The following is a 25,507-nucleotide window of genomic DNA, read 5'->3' as shown; positions in this document are numbered from 1 at the left end:
CAAGGACCACACTTTGCTTGTCATTAGCCTGGAGCAGAATGCTCATTCCTATGATGCCTGAGGTCCTTCCTGGGAGCTCTGAGGAGCAGCTCCCCTTTCAAGACTGCCAGGGATTGGGCAGTCTAGAGCAAGGTGTCTCTGGCTGACTTGATTCTAGTTCCTCTGCTAACACACAAGCCCTGGGCCAGGCAGTGGTGTGGTGAAGGGACAGGGGTTTAGTTTCAGGCTCTGATAACCCTTCAGCCAGAGCCCTCATGCCAGGCTTGGTCAGCAAGAATATCTGAGGAGGCCTGGACCACCTGGGCTTGAGGAGGGTGGAAGGGAGTACCAAATCTACTGTGGCCAACCCCAGGGGTGAAGGAAGTCTGGGCAACCGACTTTAGATCTGTATACACACTCACATGTAGGTGTTAGGAGGTGTGCCGGCCTGCATGTGGGGGAGGGTAGGAAGTGGGTATATGTGTGAAGAATGTGTGAGTAAGGGGGTCTGGAGGAGGCTAAATGGAAACTCTGGCTTTATGGCTAACCACGTGGAAGGATGGGGGAGGCTGTGCACCCAGGCAATATTCCCAATTCAGGTCCCACCACCAGCCAGGTCACTGGGGTATCTGATGTCCTCCCTGACCCTGGTCTTCTCAGGGTGCTGAAGTCAGCACTGTCCCACGCCATCTCCTCTTTGTCTCCCGGGCTGCTTTTGCCAGCAGCTGCATCATTCTGGACTCAGGATGGCAGAGAACGTTCTAGCCTAGTCGTTGTTTTGCTCGGAGATAAGAAGAGCCCGCTGCTTTATCAGATTTCAGAGGGAGGATCTGAGATTACAGTCAAGAACACCAGTGCCCAGAGAAAGGCTGGAGAGAAGTGGGGAAAGGGTGGAGCAGGACCGGAAGGGAGGAAGATGGGAATCCCTGGAGACAGGCTGCTTTATTCATCTGCACAGGCGCAGATGCAGGGGTGGTGGATCACATGGCTGACCGTGGAGTCATGTAACATGTAGCCCTGGATATCAGCTAGGGAGGGAAGAAGGGAGCCCATTGTGATCCAGGGACTAGAGGTCCGTGGACCTTGTAAGAAGGCTCTAAGATGCATTTCCTGTGCCCTCCAGCGTTGTAGGTCCACAGCACTAAACTACTAGTCTAGTTCCCTTGGACCCCCAGAGGCTGTCCTCTCCAGACCAGCTTGCAAGCCAGGCTGTGCTGGTTTAGCAGGTGCGTGAGATGCACCCTTCACCCCCTGCAGCCTGAAGTACTACCTCTCCCAGAGTTCCCCAGCAAGATTGCAGACTTCCCTGTGAGCCTATAAATCCTTTTAGGCCTAGACTCAGACCCAGAATTCCATAGGTGACTGATGGTTCCTCATTCCATCAGGGCCCAGAGTTAGGGGGCCAAGGGACCAGGCTTCCTGGACTCCATCACAGGTCACCAATTACAGAACCTGTGAACCTGGAAGGAAGAACCTGTGAACCTAGGAGATGTCCTCCCAATTCAAACGCTTCCTTCCTCTCTGCTCTACAGGTTTTACCTCCTGGAACAGAGAAGGTCTTGCTCAGATACTTCATGAGGCCCATCTCCAACACTGCTTTAGTATGGGGCCTCTATGGGAAGGCCTGCCTGGGGTTCAACTAGGCAAGGCTATTTCCAGAGGGCCTCTCCAGCAGTCTCTCCCATTGCTTGTGCTCACACACAGCTACCATGTGGCCCCAAGGAGCTGAGCCTTTCTACATCCACGTTTCCTAGAAAAGACTTGCTATCTTCACAGAGGAAAGCAGGGCAGCTCAAAGGGGGACAAGAGAGAAGCCCAGAGCCTTCCCTTGGCCACAGGTCTGCACTGCTAAGCCCCAAGGATCTAGAGCTATGGGTCATATGCCCGTTGCTCCATGACTGTCCTCTCTGAGGCTTGGGAAGGAGTGGGTGTTGACCTGTGCAGGCCAAGCCCTTCAGGAAGGGCTTCCTGGGCCCCCACTGTGATGGTAACATAGATGGTCAGCCCTATGTCTCTGAGGAGTTGTGGAGCAAATTGGGCTGAGGCGTATGCCACAGGGAGGCATGCATTATCTGAGGTCAACTCAGGAGAGAGCCCTGGCCACTTCCCAGAGAAGATAGCCAGTCCAAGGTTGACTTCTGAGTGCTAATTTGGCCCCACTCCAGGCTGCCAGCACAAGGTTTTGGGAGAGTGCATCTCATCTGATTCTCTTGCTAAAGATACAACGCGTAGCACAGAAAGGATAGGGCAGCTGGATGCTGGGGCACAGACCTGTAATCTCAGAGGCAGAGACCCATAGAGGAGTTCAAGGCCAGCCTTGGCTTATGAGACTATTTTTTGAGACAGAGTCCCAGACCCACAGCTGAAAGGGTAATGGGCCACTCAGAGGCATACAGCAAACATGGCAGGAGAAGCCAGGAGTGGGAGGCTAGATCTACCCCCCACCAGGAACGTGGCTTACCTCGGCTGATTCTCTGCTTCTCACCAGAGAGGATGCCCGGCGTGTCAATGACACTGATACTTTCTAGCACAGCGTTGGGCAGCTGGGCGCACACAAACCTGCACAGATAGTGAGAGGAAAGCTTCGGTAAACCACTGAGTCACCACCCTGGCCCAGCCTCCAGAGTTCAATTGCCTGATCCTCCACAGAGTCCCCACTTTCCATGGTGTGGGCCTGCTAGGTATGGTAGCTGAGCCTGGGAGTGAGTTATGATTCTCTTGCCACCTGCCATATCCTGTTTTGGAGTGGTTTGGTATGCAGGGCACTTGGTAAAATGTTGGCTGGCCAACTAGGCTACTCCATAATGATATCCCATCTGCCAGGTATGTCCAAAGCCCTGGCTTAATGCCCATGGCCCCAAGTCGTTAATGACCACTGGCCAGCCACTTCCTGCCTTGGAAGTTTTTACTTAGCTTGACCTGATGCCCAATCAGAACTCTACCTGTGCTGCAGTGTTCTTAAATCTTGAGGTCTGCACACAGTCAGTTTATGGGAACCCCCTTTTGACTTGATCGTTGGTGGCCAATCACTGCACGTGTTGTTACCAACAAGCCTTATTTAGCACCAGACAGTAAGTAGATGGGTACAGAGCAGAAAACCACGAGTACACACAAGAAAGCGACTGAGGTATAGCTGGAGTTCTGCTTTTTGAGAAATTTTCAAGGTGAACCTAAGGAAGTCTGGGCCCATACTCTGAACTCTTGGTGTCAAGATCCCCATGACATACCAATTTTCAATTCCTGTCCCTGGTGGAGGCAAAGATGCTATCTATACACAGCAATGACAAGCCAGGGTATAGAGAGGTCAGCACCCCAAAGTCAGAAAAGGGTTTGTTAAAACACAGGCAGAAAGGTAGCTTTAAGAGAGGGCTTCCTGGAGGAGATGGCCTTGAGAATGGGCCTTGAGAGATGGGTTGCACCACCCAGGAGTGTGTTATTCGGGCATCTACAAGGCTAGCTCATCCCGACATTGCCCTAGGGTGGCTGTGGGCCTTATTCAGGAGGAACAGGGATGGCTATTAACCAGGTGTGAAACAGGACTGCTCTTTGGCACAGGGAAGGTGAACAGGAATCTATAACTAGTACCAGACAGAAGAGTGGTCACCACTGACAGTCCCCAGTTGGCCATCTCAGCCACTGACTTAGTGGTTCGTGCACGGTATTACCCACCCTCTAGTTTGAGAGTCCTGCTCTAAGCCTCTTGCTGAGCTCACCCAAGCTGATGCCTTCAGGCCTAGAGTCTCCTACAGTAACACATGCACTCCCTCTTTGCATCCTTCCCCACTGTGCCTGGGGGATGAGGCAGCCCTGAAGACAGCCATCCTGCTTTCCTTCCTCCAGTCTGGCTTCACCAGAGCGGCACTGTGCAGGTCCCTGTGGCCAGGAACCATGAAGCAAGGCGCATGGGTCTGCGCCTTCAGGCCAAACATTTTAATCACCAAAAACACAGATTAGAAGAGGGAAGGCAGGCCCTTTAGAGCCATCGCCTTCTGGTACTCCCCCCCCCCCCCATAACACCCTCACATATATGCTCTTTATACATTACTTTTGGGATATTTTAAATTATACTTTTCTATGGTTTAAAAAAAAGAACACCATTCAGCAAGACAGTGGAGATAGTGTCTTCCCTCATCCTTCTCCCCCTCATATTTCAAGTGTGAAATTCACACAAGTACAGCTGCCTGCTCTCTATACGTTTTTCCCCTCTCAGGTTTTCTTTACATATTTGCAGGGAGAGAGCGGTGCCCAGAGATTTTGCAGCCTGTATTTTGTCATCTTATGGATGTAGACAGCAATACTGAACGTGTTTATGTGTTGTTACCCAGACTCACCACATACACTTGCTTGGTTTCAGAAATCTAATTATAGAGTCAGTGGGACCTGCTGGCTTTGGTTAATGATATAAAGGCACTCCTCTGTCAGGAATGTGCTGGCTGCTATGGTAATGACATAAATCTGTTATCATCACTGACCATATACCATTACATATAGATACTATTACCATTTAAACAGTTATCCTGAAGGGGAGCTAACCACTAACCTTGCCCTCCATCTCTGGATGACTGACTCTTTGTGCCCCAGGTTCTTCTCCCCAGCTCATCTTTGCCTCGGAATGAAGCTCCTTAGCTGACTCACTCACTGCAAACTGAAGCATCCAAAATGGAATGCATCATGTCTCTTCCCCACCCCCATGCCTCAGTCACTGCTGCTGACTCATTCTTTTACATCATCTTCCCTCAACACATAACTCCTCTGTGTTTTAGTAGCTCATGTTCCTCTCTCCCCCTTTACCTGGATTAGGCCTTCCTCACTCAGCTCCAGGAAGCAGGAACTCCTGGTCTCTAACACCCCACCCCAATACACCCCAATAGCCACCACCTCCATTCATTTATGCTGGTCAACTGTCTTTTCTAGGAAGCCACGCCTACCTCCTGAGGTCCCTCTCACCAGACCAACTGCCCACAGGGATTTTTCTTGTCTCCTGGCTGTGCTTTGGAAACAGGCCCTGCCAGCCGCCATTCCAAATTGTTTACCAGGCCACCTTTGCCTTCTTACCTCAGAGTATTATGGGTTGCACGTCACTGTAGGAAAGTTGACAGGCCAAGCGACACTGAGACTGTCCCTGGACAATAAGCCTTAGTTTCTAGAGATAAAAATGGTGCCAGTAGGTACCCATTTCTCTCACTGGATAATTAGGAAACCAGCTTAAGATTAATTTGTTAAATTTTAACTCTGTGTTTACATATGTGTCTATGTTGGGGTATGTGTATGTGAACGGTGCCTATGGAGGCTGGAAGGAGTGCTGGTCCGTCTACAGTGAGCAGCTGGAGCTCGATGCCGTAAACAGAATTTAGGTCCCTGCTCTTAACTTCGGAGCCATCTCTCCAGCCCAGGAATAAAATTAAAAAAGCAAAACCCACACAGTAACTAGCCATCCTACCGCAGTCTACCATTTCTGTTACTTACTATGTTCTAGACATCAGTGCTTTCTGTTCAGCATCTCACCTCTGCTTCTACTCCTCCCACGGAGTATTATTATTATCCTACGTTACACACGAGCAAAAGTGAGACGCAGGGAGGTGTGGTAACTTGTCTAAGAGCCACAGTTCAAGGCGGGATCTGGTTCCAGGCCCACCTAAACCCAAAGCCCATAGTAACTACCTTCTCTTGAAATAGCTCTTAGAAAAAGTAGCTTTGAAATTGAGTGTGATGTATATGTGTGTGTGTGTGTGTGTGTGTGTGTGTGTGTGTGTATGTATATGCATATGTTGAACTAACTGTATTAACCAGTACATACAGGGGACCTGTCCACATCCCAGTTAAGCCCAGTTGTAACAGGAAAGCCCAGATTAGCACACTCTAGTGCAGCAGCTTCTCAACCTATGGGTCATGACTCCCTTGGGGCATTGAACCGCCCTTTCACAGGGGTTTCCTAAGACCATCAGGCAACATACAGATATTTGCATTATGATTCATAACATAAGTAGCAAAAGTACAGTTATTAAGTAAGGGGTTACCACAACATGAACTGTATTAAAAGTCGCAGCATTAAGAAGGTTCAGAGCCACTGCTCTAAGGCTTTCTCCACTCAAATCCTCATGATGACCTTGGTTTTTTTGGCCTGAACCTGTGCTAGGAGAAGGGAGGTGAACCTCCCCAAGGGCATACAGGAGCTTAAGAGAGCTACTACTCAAGCCCAAAACCTCTTCTTTAAGACCAGTATTCTTTCCAAAGTAGAAAATTCAGGAGCCAGAAGCCACCTTCTGTTTGTTCCCTTCTACTTGAACATAAAAAAAAAAAAAAAAAAAAAAAAAAAAAAAAAAAAAAAAAAAAAAAATCCCTGGCATAATGTAAGCAAATGCTGGGAAACATGTAACTTCCTTCAGTGCTTTTACTAGGGTAGGAGTGGGATCACAGGGTAGGGCCATGTAATCCAGGTCAGATCCTTCTCTGCTCCTTCATCACAGCTGTTGTGTCGCACTGGCCACAGTGAGTGACTCAGTTACACTCAGGAGCCAGGCAAGAAGCTGGCGCAGAAAAGGCACAGTCTCCCAGGACCACACCCCTCCCCTTTCAACCCCTGTGCAAAGAGACCCAACTGTGCTCCTCTACCCTCACCTCAACTCACCTGTTCAAGAAGGCGTTGCCAAAGGCATTGAGCTTTCGGAAGGGTTTCTTGGGGTCCACCACCAGGGCGTTCCCAGGGATGACACCCTCCACATCTCCTTGCATCACTGCTATGAAGGAATCAGTGGTTGGCTCCGGCCCGATCCTCATGCCAGGGAAATCCTGTTCCAGCAGGTACCTGTAGGAAGGAGTGCAGTCTCATGTAGGCACGGTGCTCGCAGAGGGCCCCTCTTTGTCTGCTACACGGCTGGCCATGCACGGGTGACAGGAAAGGGGCATCCCCGGAGCAACCGCTGAGCAGAAGAGCTGGGATTTTAGCTGAGCTTCACACGCTGCTCTCTTGGTCCCTCCTTTCCTCCTCCCTGACTCAGGAGCGGGTGAAGAAAAGCTAGATTTGGGCTCTGAAGAAACCCTTGGACTGAAGCTGATTCCTAACTGGAATACTGCAGACTTCACAAATCAACCTAACCAGCTGAAATCTCTACACACAGGCATAGAATTAGACAATCCCAAGGCTCTCCTGGCTTCTTGGAGATCAGTAGTTACGTACGTGACTAGTTTTGTAATATGAAAGTTTATATGTGATATAATGAAAAAGCAGCATGAAGGGTAAACTATGAAAAATGAATTCCAGTCCACATTAGTTTGGTTCCTCTCCCTAGTCTTTATTCTTTGCACTCTGGAGCCTTTAGAAATATCCCATGTATACATGTGCTATAGACTTTGTGCTTAGGCATGCTTACACATTGATGACCGAAAGTTTTTTTTTTATTATTTATTTATTTATTTATTTATTTATTTTTGTATTGTAGTTTTATTTTGTCTGTGTGTATGTGTGTGTACATCTTGACATGTGTCCCTATGCCTGTGTGAAAATCAGAGGTTACTTTAATGAGCTGGCCCTCTAGTTCCACTCCGAGTCCTGGGAACTGAACTCAAACTATGAGGCTTGGCGGCAGGAGTCCTGACCCACTGAGCCATCTCATTGGCCTGCACTGAAGTTTTTAAGCAGTTTACACCTTCCTACTTGTCATTACCCAATTAATGTAGGCCAGCGTGAGACTACACTCAAGACACCTCATGTTGTCCTTGCATAAGACACATTTTCTCCCTTGTGTCCTTGGGCGTGGGCAGTTTTATTGCTAATATTTCAGTCTGCAGACAGGTTGTTGGGTGGAGATTCTAACTGTGCTCTTTTTTTTTTTTTTTTTAAGTGTTTGGTTTTTATCTTCTCTACCTGAAGTGGATCAACATTTATCCTTTAACTGCTGATGCTTTTCTGTTATACCTGACACCTGCACACACACACCTTGCCCCCAGCTTGTGCAGACTTAGTAACCACAGAGGATGTTGTGCAGCTTAGAGGCAGGAATTTACATAAGTCTGCAATGGTTATGCCGATAACAGATAGACAAGGGTTTCGTTTCACACTTAACACATTTGGGAGACAGCAACCCGGATTTACTTTACCCTTGCTAATAACTCTGTAGAATTCCATTATATGGATTATCACAGACGTGATTTTTAGTGAAATTCCTATTGATACCTGGTAGCAGTTTCTATAGTCTAGAAGGGAGAAAAAAATGGCAGTACAGGAACCGACAGGTTATCTCAGTGAGAAATGGGAAGGAGAGGGAGAGTGGTTGCCTATTTTTGTGGGGTGGTTTTTAACACGTTCACTTTCTACTTCCTGTGCCTGACTCTGCTCAGGCAGGGCCCCAGGCACGCCCTTTCCCTGCTCAGGGTCTCACAGTCTCTTCCACTAGGAGATTGGCCAATGTGATCTCCAGTGTTTTTCCTGTCTCTTGGGCCACTGGGCCAGGAATGGACTTCTGAATTGCATCATTTGCAGCCATTTATTTTCATCCCTTGGTGATGGGCACTCTTGGGGGGAGGGCAGGAAGATTGTTGCTTCTGAAAATCTGGCTGTGGTATATGGCAAGATAGGCACCTCTCTGCTCTTCCCTAGGCCTGGGCAACGAGAGCCCAATGCTGCTGCCCCTTGTAAAGGTCAAGAGCAAAGGGGCATGTTTGGTCAGGGAGAAGGCACTAAGGACAATGGACATCAGAGCTTTTTAGGATCCCAGGACAAGTCAGGACACAGACAGTGGGAGGCTGAGCTGAATAAACTACACATAGATCTGCCCTGGGGTTAAACTGGCCAGACAGAGGACAATTCCAGAGCCTCTTTTGTGGGCACTAGAGGTCACTGCCTGAGGCCCCACTTCCCAGTTCTTAGTACTGACTACATGTTCAAGGCCCTTGAGGAGCCATCAGCTGATGGAGCAAGGGCTCTACTCTGGTGGTCCTAACCTGCTTTGTCAGGGATGAGACCTTAGCAATTGCTCCTCTTTAGAAGGTTCCCAGCTGATTCAAACACATAGCCAAGGTATTACAGCATGCTCCATATTAACCCTGTCATTTTCCTAAGAACAACCGCTGGCATGTAATAGCAATTCTAATGTAAGTGGCACATTATATTCTGAGAGTCTGATAATGCTCTCTCTTTTGTGGCACTTGAGGTAGACATTGAAGAAGCTGAAAAGGGTTACCTTGGGTCTGGAACCCAAGCCTTTGAGGGAGACATTGGCGCCACTCTTTCACCATCTTCGACTCCTCTGAAAAACCACCTCCAAGAATGCTGACCACAGCCCAGGGAAAGACAGGGCAGCTCTGGGGCTAGGGACCCAGTTTTCCTGGCCCAAGTATGAGCTCCTGGCCATCCTTTGCCTCTCCAGGGTGGGCGGGATCCAGGGAGGCCTGCTGCGTTGTTTCCCCTGGTTCCCCGGCAGGCTATTTGTGCCTCCAGGAGGCATCTGGAGCTGGACTTTATTCCGCAGTTCCTGGGCTGAGTTGCTATGGACTCTGTCCCCAAGGAGCCTGTGGAGCAGCTGCAGCAGCCTCAACCTCAGAGGAAGCTGCTGATCTGCTCAGGGCCTAACTCGACAGCAGCAGTGCAGGGGAAGCCTTGTGAGTCTTGGTTGCCTTGGGAAGCCACTCATACCTCCACTATCCCAGCCCGAAAACCGCAAGTATAAAGGAAGGGTATCTTCCAGTCAGAGGGTCATTTTGAGAACTTGTGCCAGAGCTGCGATGAGAATAAACACAAAAGCCACACATAGGACTGTGCTTTCTGCTTTCTTGGTGAACTTTTCCCTTGGGGACTTCCTGAGTGAGACAGGACCAGCAGATCTCTCAAGTATGTGGGGGTATGTCCTCTAGAAGGTACTTAATTTAAGCACCATGGCCTTAGCACCTCCCTCTACCACAGAGGGCATCATGTTCAGGCTTACTTCTTGCCCGTAATAGGCCAGGCGTCGTTCTAAATGTTCCATGGTTCATCTCATTGCATATTCATATCTGCTGGGCTGTGTTAGCATCCTTCTTGTCAAATGTACCTAGGTCAGTGGTTCCCAACTCTCCTAATGCTGCAGCCCTTTAATACGGTTGCCCACGTTGGGTGTGATGAGCCCCAACCACAAAATTATTTTCATTGCTACTTCATAACTGTGACTTTGCTACTGTTGTGAATTGTAACATAAATATCTGTGTTTTCTGATGGTCTTAGGTAACTCCTGGGAAAGGGTCGCTCAAACCCACAAAAGGATCACGACCCACAGGTTGAGAACCACTAACCTAGGAAGTAAATCCTCCTCGCAGGCTGTTCTGAGGCTAAAATTAGTTACATGTGTTATGTATTTCACTGGTACCTGTTATCAAGCATTTTTTCTCCCTCATTTTAAAGGAGAAGAGCCAAAAGTTAATTTGCTCCATCTATGGATCAGTTTCAGACAGCCTAGGATTCGAACCTGGCATTTGGATTTAAGAACCCATGCCTTTAATCGACATACCCATTGTCTCCTTTCATGACTTAAGTCTTCTCCAGGAAATGCAGCCACTTTTGGGGACAGGCCAAAAATGATGCTCCCCCCCCCCCAGTGGAACTAGGAACAAAAAGTGAGATAAGCTTCAAAAGCATATGATTTGGCAAGAAGCTGGCTAGAGCCAGGGCCTGATGGAAAGGTGAGAAATTGGGACCCATGAACTCGGGGACACACCGTCTCCAGAAACTCAGCTCCTGGTTGCATACCAGCCTCAGTAACTGCAGGTGACATACAAATGCTGTTGCTATCAGAAGACAGGAGCAGGTCCTGGCCCTCTGGTTTTCAAAAGGACACTGAGAAACAGTGTCCCAGATTCCCTGTGAGAATCCGTGTGTCAATTTGGGACAGTCAGTGTTGGCTACTAAGTTTTTTGCAGACCCAGGGAGGAGGTGTGTCGAGTGTGGATGGGAACTCTGGGGACAGCTAAAGGAAGGGGATGGAAAGAACCATTCTGAGGCAGCCTCAAAAATGCCCAGAATGAAGGAGGGCACAGTAGCAATGAGCTATGTTCTTTAGAAGGCGTCTCAGATTCCAGCTCTGGGAGACATGCTGTACTCAGCAGATGAACAAAGGGTGACACTGGCCAGCCTAACAGGTCAGCTTCCAGGGGAGCTGCGGAGCCACCACCTGGGGTGCCTGGGCAAAGGGCCCTGGGCTGGGTCTGCTGGCTTCTTATGCTCACGTGACTTAAAACTTGCTGACCACGTATGGGTCTGGGGAAACCCAGAGACTAAAGAGGCCAAAAGCATGCTTAGAGGCTACAGTCGGGCCAAGCAGGGAACTGGATGGGATACATTTCTCAGAGACATTTGGGTATGGCTTGTGGCACCCGGTGCCCCTTGAACAAAGCCACCACTGTGTCCAGAAAGGAAAATCTATTGAGGAATCTCATGCACTACTTCTTTACAGGGTGTGGGACAGTTTGCCTCTGTTCCTGGGTGAAAACATTCCCACAGCTGTGTAAAAAAAAAAAAAAAAAAAAAAGTTAATTCAAGCCTGGGTGGGACCAGCTGAGATGGGGACACATGAAATAAGGAGGGACAGAACACTCCTTATATTGTGTTTATGCTTACTCTGTGTCTTCAGCTTCCTCCATGTGGCCAATGCTGTTTTCCTATACCATCCCACCTAATCAGCCTTACCCACACCACGACATGACAATATTAATTCGGCTTTGCAGTAGAGTCAGCTGAAAAATAGCATGTCCAAGTTCAGGGCCAAATTCGAGGTCCCAAACACTGAAAGGATTTTGGTGTCTTTTCTCCCTTGCCATAAACCATAAAATATGTGTGGGGAAATTCAACACAAACTTGATTTTTCCCCACGAGGGCGATTTTTCTTCGTATGCTTCTTAACTAGAAATTATTTCATAACATTTTCCTCCTTTTTTTAATGCCCTGCTTAGCTGGCAATCTAAGTATGTGGTCTGCTTCACTGATGACCTAAGTATGCAGGGTAGGGCATAGAGCCAAGAATCTCAACCAGGCTTGCTTTCAGACACCCAGCAAGGAGGCCCAGCCTTTAAGTAGCTGCTGCAACTAACCCCAGGGAGGTGGGGGGAGGAATTACAGGGGCTGGGGGCTGCCAACTGCTGTTGGAGATGCAGGGTTAGGTGCCCCAAGTCTACTGAAGGGTTTGCTGTTCTCTTAAGTGGCTTAGGAACCCACACAAAATCTAGTGTGGACACGACCCTGGACAAGCTGCTCAAAAGAACAGCAGGGCCAATAAGATGTCTCAGTGTGTAAAGATGCCTCCTACCAAGCCTGATAGCCTGAGTTTGATCTCTGACATGGCGGAAGAAGAGAATGGACTCTGGCAAGTTGTCCTCTGATTTCCACATACAGTACACACACACACACACACACACACACACACACACACACACACATCATATAGACAGGCACACAGCACGCACAACATTAATAAATAGGTAAATAACTGAAAAAATTTAAAAAAATGACCTCCACCTCCCTGGCTAATAAAACAGAGAAACCTGGTTTCTAATGATGACAGCTAAGAGGTTAAACCATCTGAGGTAATACACAGGCTTTGGGAAAGCAAGGGCTAGCACAGACCTTTTCCACAACGACACAAACAATAATTAGACAAAATGAACCCTTCAGTGTTGCCTGCAGGGACTAGGCGCATTCCCATCTGGTCTCTAAACCCAGTTCAGAGGTGTCCTCCGTGAAGCCTTAACAGATTCATCCCCACCTCACCCACAAACCACACACTCTTCCCTTCCTTCCGCAGCAGCAAATCTCACAGCTCTTCTTCTGAGGATGGTTTAAGCGCATTTGAAAAGCACATCTGTCCTGTGTAATGGGTCGTTGTGTTACACATCTGTATCTTTGGGTCCCTCAGCCATGAGTCCTTCCACTTTAAAATAAGGTCAGGATAATTCTTGCCCCATCAGCCTGACTGAGTCTTAGGGAGATATTAACATACACATAGAGACACAAAGTAGATAAAACACTACACCTAGGTTAAGAAAAGTTGGCTCCATGCCCCAGGAAAACTGGCCACAGTGTCTTGTGCACAGACCCTCAGCTATGGGAAGAAGTGCTTGAAGCAGCACGACAGTTTAGAGCTCAGACTGGGTGGTTCCTTGCTGGCTCCACCCTGTGACAAGCTTGCCTATCTGGGAAACCACTTACTCTACCATCATGTTCCTCTCTGCCCTTCTGTAATATGAAGAGGCAGGATGCCCTCACCTTCACCCAGCTGTAGTGGTACTGGAAGGAGGCTGCCCCCCACCTCCTGAGGATCATCCTCAGCTAGAAAGAGGGGAGAGACTGATATCCCCCCCCCGCTATTGGTTCTGAACTCTCCTACTCCCCTGAGATGGTTGCTAAGATTCACATAGTATGGATAAGGAAATAGGTCAGAGGGAAATGGAGGAACCTACCTTATCCTTCCTTGTCAGTCTTTTGACTAGGAAGTGGGGGAGCCCAGGTTCTGCTGACCTAGCCTGGGTTAGGACCTTTGTCCTGCAGCCAAAGGGAACAGGATGCAAACCTTTCTCCCAGTGTTGTCTCTACTGCCTTCCAGATGCCTGGCTTCAAGGTGATTCCAGAACAGGACCTGAGGCAGTTGCTGTAGTCTCAAGTGTTTTGCTCCCTTCAGTAACCAATGAGCCTTGGATTAAGCAACTGAATATTTACCCAGCCCTACTTTGATCCCAACAGACTGGGACCCTGGACACTAAAACGGCATCCTTTGACTCAGGATGGGAGAGCCCTAAAGGGGTATAGGTACTGTTGCAGGCAGAACTGAGTCCATAGATGAGTGGGTTTTCCTGGGATGGTGGCCTCTCTACCTGTGGTTTTCAAAAACCATCTTTCCCGAGGTGATCACTAAAGTCCAATGTAAGGTCTGGGACCCCATCCCCACCCACCTGGGGAGTGGTAACCGATGGAGCAAACACAGGAAAACACTACATCTGTCACCTCTGTGGAGGCTGCAGAATTCTTGTAAGCAGTCCAAAGGGCCAGCTACTTTGTCCTCCCTTCAGAGCACCTACCACCCCTCGTCGTCCAAGGCTTACAACAGAAGAGGCTCAAGATCAACCCAGACATTCCACTGGGGCCTCTGAGCCTTGGACCTCTCCACTTCAGCCCAGGCAAGGCCCAAGGAGACCACAGTATCAACTGTTACCTGGACTAGCCCCTGTCCACCTCTACCATCAGCAGACAGTGGAGGCACAGAAAATAAACAGCAGGAAAGATTGGCCACGGGTCCAGCAGGTCCAAAGAAGGAGGGCTTGAAGCTTCAGGCCAGCAAGAGAAACAGCAGAGGCGGAAGGGGGCTGCCAGAAACACAGAGCTACTGTGCTCCAAAAAAGACAGACTGTGTTGGAAGGAGCAGCCCACAGACCAATTTATTGTTTATTTTATTACTCTGGGTTGCTGGGCCTTAGGCCAGGGAAGTTATTTCAGGCAGAGATCATAGCACGTTTAATTAGTTATTAGAAGAATGTCCTTTCTGTGTGATTCTTCCCAAGACAAGACTTCATGGCAAGCACACAGAACTGAAAGTGGATGGACAGTCAGGAGCCAAAAAGCCAATAATGACGGGGAACCAAGGGGACAAATCCTTGGAAAAGTTTTCATCTAGGTTCAGACAGAGATGGGAAGGCTCCTAAGAACTAGATAGGGATGTAGTTCCTGGGGGTGGGGTGATAGTACCATCATCTTGGAAGGCAATTGCAGAATGTGACTCAATACAGAAAGGTTTTTTTTTTATTGTTAAATATTTATGAAAAATGCAGCATAACCTCTGGCCTAGTAATTCTGCTTTTGGGAAGCTCTGAAACAAAACAAAACCAACCAACAAAAAAAAAAAAAAAAAAAAAAAAAGGCTAATCTATAGGGAAGACACTATGCCGGATAATTTTGCAGCAGCAAATAAATTAGAAACAACCAGAGATGCTCAAAACTAAGAAACAAACTAAGAAACAACTACCTATGAAATAAATTGTATCTATGTGAAATATTATGTAGCCAATAAAATGAAGATTACGGGGGCATATTCACACTATAACTCTAAATAAAAAAACTCTAGCCTACAAAATTACATTCATGGCATGACTATAACAGAGTATAGCTGTAAGTACAGGAAAGGCAAATATATTATTTTAAATGTTTTTTTTTCCTGAGTTATTGGTTATGCACAGTTTCTTTTTCACGTTTATTCTCATCTTTTCTTTCTAATAATAAATGAAACTGTTGGATTTAATGAGAAGAAAGAAAAATGTGTGGTTTGGTTTGGGAAAACCCTTGTGTTACAGCCCCCCTTGCCCAGCCGGATGACTCTCTTTCTAGAGGGGAAACATCTTTGGGTGTGTGAGCTAAATTCAGTTACTGCCATGAGTGGGAAGGGAGGCCCCTTGGACTAGGAGGATAAGAAAGAGGAGGGCTTCGCCTTCCTTAGCCTTCTGTCTCCCTCAGATAAGCAATAATGGGGGGGGCACCTCATTCTGCCATTTTCTCAGACCTAGTAACAGCCAGTGATGACTCAGGCGAAATCAGGAGGGCATCTCACACAAAGGCACTGAAACCTCTCTGCTGCTTTGTGACCCTGCTCTTCAAAACTTGCCTTTCTTTCCTTCCCATTTCCCAGGGGCTGGGAACTCCCCGGAGCTGGGGCCCTGGAGAGGCTCAGACACCTAAGCTACCTTCTTGCAAGTGCCCTTGCTATGGCAAGGAGATGTTCCAACAGCTCAATGTCCTCAGAGTCTTGACCAAGGATGAACAGAGGGTCAGGGCTTTCTTGTGGAAAGCCCAGAATAGTTTGCAGATATCCCACACTGGCCCTGAGGTGTAAACCCAGTAGGGTAGAGGCCACTGCTCACAGAGGAACCTGTGTGCACAACCCAGGAATCTCTAATTGGTATCAATAGGTGTTAACTAAAATTAAGGGCTGATCTTGAACCCAAGATTCTCCCTCTGTGTTCCCAGTTAAATCCACTCAACACCACAGGTAAATTTAGGGTACACACATAGTTTTCTAAAGAGAGCTCTAAAGCTTTTATTAGATTTTTTTTTGAAAAAGAAAAGTGATTTAGAGTTTTTAAAAAGTGAAAAAGCAATGGATTCGTCTCTCATGTTTAAAATATATCAGAGTTCACAAGCCATGACCCCCAGTCCCTCACTTTAGCAATCATTTGACCTGGCAAAACTGCAGGTTAAGTTTACAGCCGAAGACTGTCCATTCTACAAAGGCAAATGACTTGGCACTCTGTTCAGACACAACAGGTTAGCATGACACACATACACTGCTCCCAGAAGCTTAGCACTGGAGAAAATTAGTACCTAGAAAATTAGTCACCAGGTTGTCAACTCCGCTGCTCTCCTCACCAAAGCACATGCTCTGTACGTCACGGATGCCAACCCAGGAGCAAGAGGACCGCTGCTTTCAAACCCCCTGCAGATGGGCACCCCTGGGCTCTGTGAGGACACCAGACCTGTAAGAGTGCGACTCTCAGCCTGGAGGGCCATAAGCACTCCCCAACATTTGAAAACAGCAGCCCAGCCTTGCGGATTGTACACACTGAAGGTGGAGAGAGGCCTGTTCTTCAGAGTTAGGGATGTTTCCGACCCTGATGGGAAAGACACGGTCTCCTCTCTGAGTGCCTGCATACTTCTTGAGGGTGCCCCCAGCCCCCAAATTCTATCAGTCAAAGGAAAGGAAGACTCACGATTAAAATTACAGACATTTAGCTGACATTTCCTCACCTGTACCTAGGGCTGCATCCGAGGTCTGTAGCCACACTGGGAGGCTCTCAACAGTCACTTAACCTCCCCATCACCTCTGCTATCTCGCCTGCAAAGTCAAGGGGCTGGATGAAGCATGTCAGTATGTCCTTTACTTTGGAGTCTTAATTATTACTGAGCGACTAAGAACACAGAAGGAAACCTATTAAAACTATTCTGCTTCTGCGCTCCACATCTTTTGAGTCTCTTAAAAGACACGCCTAAAAGCTCTGTCAGAGAGAAGGAAAAACGATTTAAAAAAAACCAAGTGGCCTCAGGGTCCCCAGTCCGCCCCTATTCCCAGGCCTGTGTATTGCCATGGGAACGACTCAGCTGCAAAGGTAAGTCTCCCCTGTGTATTGCCGAGCCCTTAGGAAGACAGGAGGTGAGGTCCTAGCCAAAGGGAGGGCTGTGTATAACACCTTCCCTGCGTGAGGTGTCTGGCTCCTTCTGCACCTCCGTTTCACGATGTACAGAACAGACAACAGGGATGATTCTTAATTTGGATGCTTCAAACTGACCACAGGCTAAGAACAGCGGGAGAGACATCACGTAGGACTCACTGGGCACTTGGCAGCAGGGTCAACTTTGGAGACCTCCCACAGGAATTTCTTCAGAACCCTTAATGGAAGACTTTCCAGGCCACCCTGAAGGCACAGCACCCTGCTGCAGCTCACCTGATGAAGGTGGTCTTGCCAGTCGAGTACTGGCCCACCAACAGCACCATGGGCTTGTTGTCGAAATCTGCATCCTCCAGGGCCGGCGAGTGGAACTCGTGGAAACGGTAATACTCTTCCAGGGGCAGCAGCTTGGTCTTGTAGAGTTTCTTGAGCCCCTCACTCACCGTCTGGAAGACCTCAGGGTCCTTCTTGCGGCGATCATCGCTACCCAGCCAGCTGAACATCGTGGCAGCCTGGGGAAGGCTCCCCGGAGAGACACCCGCCTGGCTTGAACAGCGCCTCCTCTCCTGCCACCTTACCGGAGCACTGGGCTCAGATGCACCATGGCCCGGGCTGCCCCAACTGCTGGACCCAGCCCAGTCCCTGCTTCATCCGCAGATGGACTGAGGAGGAGGATGCTGCGGGCTGAGCCAGGAGACCTGCAACCTTGGAAACTAAAGGCGAATCTGCCGGGAAGCCGTTGTGAGGGTCCTGGGTCTCTCCAGATGCGTGTCTAGGGGACGCTCGGGCTCCGCTACGGCAGTGGGGAGCAGCCCACACAACTCCGCAGCAGCAGCAGCATCCCGCCGCCCCCGGCTCGCGTTTAAATGCTAGACGTGCAGGAAGTCCGGAGAACTGGCAAAGCTCGTTCTGGCCCCACAGTCCGGGCGACGCGAAGCCGAGCAGGGCGCCGCCATGTCTGTGGGCAGGCGCTCTGCGGCCGCGCAGGACTGCGAAATGATGCTGCCAGAGTCCTGGTGGAAAGCACTGGCATTTCTTTCCCAGCCCTGGGGATTTGACTTGGGAGCAGCGCCCTCTCAAGGATGGCGACTAAGACAGCCTTGACCTACTCCACCTGTTTTGAGACCCAGGTCCATTGGTTACTGAGGTCAGTTCCCTTGGGGACATTAGTTCTGGAGACTATTTATTTGGGGCAGGGAGCGGGGACAGGGAGGAAACTCTACCGTATTTTCCCTGGGGCATGGAAAGAAGGTGCCCCTGACAGGTGACATAAAATAACCAAAAATACCAGTAACTAAACTTTTTACCTGGCCTGGGGTGAAGTCAAAATGGTCTGCCTCCCTCCCTGTTTTCCTTCCTCGTTCCCTATAAAACTGGTAAACCCAGCAAACCTCATACAGGCAGAGAGTGTTAAGGGCAGCGACCTAATTTGCACAACTACGTACAAGTACAAAGCTGAGACTTTTAGGAGATGAAGCAGACACGAGAGAGGGACATGAAAAAGGGAATCACCTTTTGTTTTTTGTGGTCAGTTTGAAGGCATCATGGAAACGGCCGTGAGCTGGATCATCGAGGATGAACAGAGAGAAGGGTGGAAGACATTTGAGACTAAGTAAAAAGCCTTTATTTAAACAAACAAACAAACAAACAAACAAACAAAAAAAGAGGAAGAAAAAGGAGGCCTTGGTGAATCCGGAGCAGTGTTAACAGTTAGTTCAAGAATGTGGAAGAGAGGATCGTGGAATTGATGATTGAGAACTGGGCATGAAAGGGTGTGCAGACCAAGACAGGAGCCAAACAAGAAATGGGAACCCCTCCCCCCCAAAACATATCATTACCAATAATTTCTGTATTAACAAAACGCTCACCAAATGCAGGGGCTGGTGAGATATAAGAAAACCTGCGAGCTCTCGATTTCATAGCATCCCTGTGGGGAAGATCATATCATATCATCTCCAGCAATGCCAAGGACCGTGGTGGAACATCAGTCCGCTGCGGCAAAAGGTAGGGCAACAACGATGAGCAAACGTAATGGCAGTATTAAAACTGCTCCAACCAGTGTGATGGCAAATCGTTCCTCCCCACTAAGGCAGAGAGCTCCCACTGCCCTCCCTTCAGCAGACAAGACAAGTCGCCAATGGACTGGGTGGGGCTGGGGAGTCAAGGAGCATCATCTGGAGGTTTGGAGGCCGGGGGAAACTGTCCAGAATGCAAGGAACAGCAGCAATGGGAGAGGAGAAGAGGTTACGGTCAAGAGACTCTGGCGTAGCCATGAAGGAGGAAAGGATTATGACCCAAAGCCTAGGGCGATTTCAGATTTTCTACCACTGGGAAACAGACGGTTGGAAAAGCTCTTGCATTGACTGAGGAAGTTGGCAGGGTCGTAGAATGAGGATATGTTTGAGCCTCTGTGGGTTGCCCATGAAACAATCCTGTTGGAGTGGCAGGTGGAGGGGTGTGCTGACAGTATGAGGTTTCTGTGGGGACCATCTGAGAAGGTGCTGAATAGAATTTCCTTAGCTCAGGTCCCCTGACACTGTTGTTGAACTCCAAAGTGGACTGTCTTCTTCTGAGCAGTGTGGCCAGATCTGGGAAACCACTTAGATTCAAAGTTTATGTTAGTGCCGACATGTGAACCCAAGAGGCAATATTACAGACATTTGGGTGGCACAGGGGTGCAAATTCCAACTGGGTTCTCTATGAAAATTAACAAGGTGGAGCTAAGGTGTATATGAAGCACAAATAGCTTAGTCCACTCACAAGAAGGATAATGAGGAGGGGGAGGAAGAGGAGGAAAACAACAGTGAGAGCAACAGCTCAGTATAACTGGCCATGGTGAGGCATGTTCACAGCTGCAGTAACATGATGTGCTTTCAGCATAGAGGTAGACCAATACAGTGGTGACGGTCAAAATGCCTGCAAACACAGAAACCTGATAGAGGAAGAAGCTGCCGCAGGGAATGCGGGTATGGCACGGTAGGTCAAGAAGAAACCCTTAAGCAAGACACCCAAAATACAAACAAAAAGAACAGTAAGTTTCGAACTAGTAAAAATTAAGAGGGCTGAAGTAGAAGAATCACAAGTTCAAGGCCGAGGGCTAGAGAGAGAGATCAGTAGGTAAAGCCCTTACCATGAAGCTGGGGGATGGGACTTTGGATCCCCAGATCTCACGTAAAAGCAGTGTGTGTGTGTGTGTGTGTGTGTGTGTGTGTGTGTGTGTGTGTACTAACTGTAATCCCAGCACTCAGGCAGAGACAGGGCATTCCTTGAGGAAGGTGTCTAGTCCACCTTAGCCAAAACTGCAGACTCTGGCTTTAGAAGAGACCCTGCCTCAGAGCATAAGGTGGGGAGTGATGGAGGAAGCACTCAGTATTGACTTCAGTCCTCACATGGATGCATACATGCACTCAGACTTAGCGTTCCACATGTGTGCCCACAAACAAGCAAACACACATATGCACATTTGTGTATACCAGTTACACATGTACATGTGAAAGAACGTTCAGGGCTCGTGCTACAGAATGAGTTCCAGGTCAACCCTGCCTCAGAAACTTCAACAGAGGGAGGGAGGTATAGCTCAGTGGAAAAGCACCTACCTAGAATGTACAAGGCCCTAGGTTCACTATCCAGTAACACACACGCGCGTGCACACACACACACACACACACACACACACACACACACACACACACGACATTCCACTAGGAAAATTAAAAATAAAATTCCATTGACAAAAGAAGCTACACGAGTGTCCTACAGGTATTAGAAAATATGGTGCATCTTATTCATAGTTGAAGAAATGCCAACACACAATAACAAAATGGCAGGACACAAGAAAGCTGTACAGTCCTGAGCGCTGGAGAGCAAACAGGAAAAGCAGCTCTCACACAGCACCAGCGCATGGCAGATTGAACCAACTGCTTTGGAACAACCTGGCATCATCTAGTAAAACTGAACATGGCATGTTCTCCTACCTACCAGTGTCCTGCAGCTTCACTGAAATTTTTATGCAGAGAAAAATCTACCATGTACACATGAGATATAAGGGTAAGAATGTTCGTGGTTGCATTATTCTTAACAACCAAAAATTACAGCAAGCAAAAGTGCCTGGAAAAACGCGTGGCTAGAAGGAGCCACGCTCATGCAAAATGAATATTGTACTGATGAGTGGGGAGTGAATGAAGCCAGAGGTATGCTGCTGCTGCTGCTGCACAGAGGCTAATTCCATTTCGCTAAACTTCAATGAGCATGCTTGCGTGGGTGGGTGCGTGCGTTCGTGTGTGCGTGCGTGCAGGCACCTGCTGCACCCAGAAGAGGAAGTCAGACTCTCAGGGGCTGGAGCTACAGATGATCGTCATCCTCCTGATGTTGGTACTAGGAAGTGAACTCTGGTCCTCTGGGAGAGCAGCAACTGCTCTTAATCTCTGAGCCATCTCTCTAACCCCATTCTTTAAGGTTTTAGTTGTGAGTGAAACCTTACCCTGTCTTTTGTGTGAGTCATATATACGGACATTGGTTTTTAGAGAGAAAAATAAAAAAATGTGGACTATTCTGAAGAGTGTTGTCTGTTGGGGACAGAGAATGGAATTAAGGATGAGTATATAGAGGGTTTTCACTGTATCTGTAATGTTTTAGTTCTGAAATTGGATTATGGTTAATTGATGATTGATTTATTAGTCTCTTGTCCGTCCTTTATTTTAAAACATTTGGTCCTTGGATGCGCAAAATTGGAAAATTTTCACAGTTGTGGGTACAAACAAACTAGAACTGACTTCTGTGTGTTTTTTTAAAACATATTTTAACACTATAACAAATCTCTGGTGAGTGCATCTAGTCCAGAAATCAGAAAAAACAGCAACTATAAAAATAGCGTGTCTGTTCCCTTCCTGTCCTTTGCCGCTTCTTCTCCATTCCTAGATATATCCATATCTTGAACTGAGTATGTATTATTACCTTACTTTTAAAGTGAATTCTCTCTCTCTCTCACACACACACGCACACGCTTGGAGGGCATCTTAGTTCAGTTTTCATTTAGGACTTCATAGAGAGCATCCCACTCCCCGCAGTTCCCTTGGAACTCAACATGTGTCCCACCCAGCGTTTTACAGTAGCATTTATTTCTAAATCTTCTTGCTCCAACCCAGTAAGCAACCCCTATGCTGACCATATGTGTGTGAGGGAGAGTGCATGTGTGTGCACATGGAGGGTGCCCAGCCACACCACCTATGACAGATTCCTTGCCTGCTTGGTCTTTGATATACAACTCTGAAGGCAAGAAGCTTTGTGTTCAGAACTCAGCTCTCTAGTTTGCAAAGAAGAGATGGTGGCAGCATTGTTTGTCTGGATTAAAGGAAAGAATGCTTAAAGCATGCTTAGCTCAGTGCCTGATCTAAGACTGTCTCTCTGTATCATTAGCTCTTCAGTGTAATCACTACAACTTTTATTCATGTCATGCTACTGCCCTGTATCGTGTCTAATAAGCTACTTAATAAGCCACTGATAAGGTTAATGCTCGATAACTTTAATATTTAATGCATTACTTAATAAGCTAGCACCTAATAAGCTATGAGCAGCTCCTTCTGGTTCGTTTGTGTTCTAACTGAGGGTGGCTCATTGGCTCCGAGGAATATAATTGCTAATAGTGGGAGCTGTGGCATTTGTGCAATCGTTTGGGGATGTCACTATGAAATGGGCCTTTCTCTATTCCTTTCTCTTCTCTTTGGCACCAAGACCACCAACACTGGACAGACATAAAGGGAGAAGATGAGAAAAGGCAGCAGCAATTTAGAATGGCAGCTTGAGTCCTGCTGGGGTAATCAAGAAGTACCACCCAGGCACGGTCACCCCAAATCAGAACAACGTTTCGGTGCCACTCACTTTGTTACCACCCCACCTCCGCAGCCCCGTGAGCCTCCTGGAGCCTCACATTCGAATAAACAAGGGTCTTTCTACTAAGACTCCTGCTTCTACCATGCATGGTTCCTTAGAAGCCCTGCCCTCAGTACATCATTCCTCCATTTTCCGTCTCTCTGATGGGCTATATCAGGCTCCACTCCACTCTTCAGTGTCTGTTCTGAAGAGCTGAGCCGGCAGCATTCCTACAGAAGTAAACTGTTCTCCTCCTTCTCTCTGTTTCCAAGCCACTTCACACGATCCCCATGATGTTATTCATCCCATTTCATTGTACATGTATTTTGAAGCCACTTATCCTCCAAGTGGTCAGTGTATGCCTCCCATCTGGTACCATATTTTACCACCTTAAAAAAAAATCTGTTACAGGAGAAAAATGCCCTGGCTAGCCAGTTGCTCCTGCTGAGGATCATATGAGTATGAGTTGTGTTAGTCCGAGTTGTGACGCCATAACAGAATACCCCAGGCAAGGCGATTCAGAGTGAATATAAATTTATATGCTTATAGTTCTAGATTCCAAAAAGTCTAAAAGGCAGTCAACTGTCAAGGTCCTTTTTGCTACATTGTACCATGAAGGAAGGTCAAAGAGAAGTTGAGAGAATAAGAGATTAAATTTGAAGCCTCCAGCCTTTTTGTAATCAGCAGCAATTCATTTACAAGAAGAGGAGTACTGTGGACCTAAACACCTGCCATTATATCCCCAATGACTACTCTACGCCCAACCCCTGACAGTTCTGCATTGGGGATTAAGTTTTCAATACACTTGGTTGGGAGGCAGGTGGAACATATCCACCTGTGTCACCTCTGTTATGAGAATGTCCTCACATGTGTAACCAGGCCTAATATTGATAATTCACAATGTTGTCAGGAGAATAAAGTAAATCTGCTAGATCAATACAATTTCATAAATCCATGGCAAATCCTCAACAAACAGTAATTTACTTCCTTTCCAATAAGTGAATACTTACACAGGGAGGGAAGCCTGTGATAGAAATAATGAAATGGAGAATTTTACCACTGTGTTGACTAGTTTTATGTCAACTTGACACAAGTTAGAATCCTTTGAAAGGAGGGAACTTCAATTGAGAAAATGCCTTCACAAGATCCAGCTGTAGGGCATTTTCTTAATTAGTGATTGATAAGGGAGAGGCCAATCTATTGTGGGTGGTGTCACCCCTGGGCTGGTAGGCTCAGATTCTAAAATAGTGGTTCTCAACCTGAGGGTCGTGACCCCCTTGGGGGTGGCATATCTGATATTCTGAATATCAGATGTTTATATTATAATTCACAATCAGTAGCAAAGTTATACTTATAAAATAACAAAAAAATAATTTTATGGTTGGGGTCACCACAACATGAGGAACTATTGCAGCATTAGAAAAGTTGAGAACTACTACTGTATAAGAAAACAGGGTGACCAAGCCATGAGGAGAAAGCGAATAGGCAGCAACCCTCCATGGCCTCTAACAACAGCTCTTGCCTCCAGGTTCCTGCCCTGTTTGAGTTCCTTTCCTGACTTCCTTCAATGATGGACTACAATATGGGAGTGTAAGACAAATAAACCCTCTCCTCAACTTGCTTTTTGGTCATTTGTGTTTCATCAGAGCAATAGAAACCCTAACTACGACAACTTTATAAACCTGAAGTTTACAAACCTGAAAGCAGACCAAGAAAGCTCAGGTTGAGCCCAGCTGCCCAAATGCCCAGAAAGAATATTTCCCATATTAGTCATCTCCTCGACATCCTACTTAGCAGCTGTTGGGGGTACAAGATGATGTCATCCTGTTACCCCAGGGACAGCAGAGCAGCAGTCACCTGGGAAGCCCACCATTTCAAGGAGGAAGGTCTAACCCTGGGAGGCTGTGGGGTATATCTAGTTTTATGAAAACGCTTGCTGAGTGAGCTCAGTTTTCTCTCTGAGAAGCTCAGCTTCCAAAGGTGGAATATTTGTAACCAATGAGACATGTGAGTCCTAACTAGAGAACCTCTTCTTCACCTCCACCATCACACCCTGCCTTGGTGACACACGTGTTTACACAGAGAAGGGGAGCCTTTAAATTCTCACATCAATCTCAAAGGGGAAGGGAGAGATACTAAAAGAGGGAAATTCGAGCCCAGGGAGGCAGAAAGCTTTGCCTCCCCAGGGATACCCTCTCTTGAGCAATCTTTCATCCTGGCTGCTTTCCCCTTGCCCTTTAGTTTAGCAAAAGCTCCAGCATTTTAAGAAGTAAATTAACGGTTGAGGCAGCAGCTATGGGAGAATAGGCAGGTGCAATGTGAGTGGAGAGGAGCTTATGTGTCCAACCTAAAATTGGCTAGTTGTGAGCAGAGACTGCCGCAGCTCCTCCTCCTCTTCTTTTTCTTTTTCTTTTTCTTTTTCTTGGTCTTGTTCTTCTTGTTTTTGCTCTTCTTCTTCTTCTTCTTCTTCTTCTTCTTCTTCTTCTTCTTCTTC

General features: G+C 47.5%; 1 protein-coding gene across 4 annotated transcripts in view; it reads right to left on the bottom strand.

The window, feature by feature from the left end:
* Nucleotides 1–25,507, bottom strand: part of Ehd3 (EH domain containing 3) — a 40,428-nt gene that overhangs the window by 9,873 nt on the left and 5,048 nt on the right. The window contains exons 1-3 of one of the 4 annotated variants that reach the window (XM_055627465.1): nucleotides 17,422–21,213; nucleotides 6,608–6,784; nucleotides 2,441–2,538 (exon numbers count right to left, since the gene is read on the bottom strand). In XM_055627465.1, the coding sequence (XP_055483440.1) occupies nucleotides 2,441–2,538; nucleotides 6,608–6,784; nucleotides 17,422–17,648 (502 nt within the window). In that variant the 5' untranslated portion in view covers nucleotides 17,649–21,213. Of the gene's footprint in view, nucleotides 1–2,440; nucleotides 2,539–6,607; nucleotides 6,785–16,303; nucleotides 16,327–16,726; nucleotides 17,390–17,421; nucleotides 21,214–25,507 lie in introns of those variants that run through there. The other 3 variants (XM_055627489.1, XM_055627481.1, XM_055627474.1) reach the window with 3 other exon arrangements.

This window comes from Psammomys obesus, unplaced genomic scaffold, assembly GCF_907164565.1.
Source record: "Psammomys obesus unplaced genomic scaffold, mPsaObe1.curated_primary_1811, whole genome shotgun sequence".
Taxonomy (NCBI): domain Eukaryota; kingdom Metazoa; phylum Chordata; class Mammalia; order Rodentia; family Muridae; genus Psammomys; species Psammomys obesus.
This window is presented reverse-complemented; position numbering and strand designations above follow the sequence as displayed.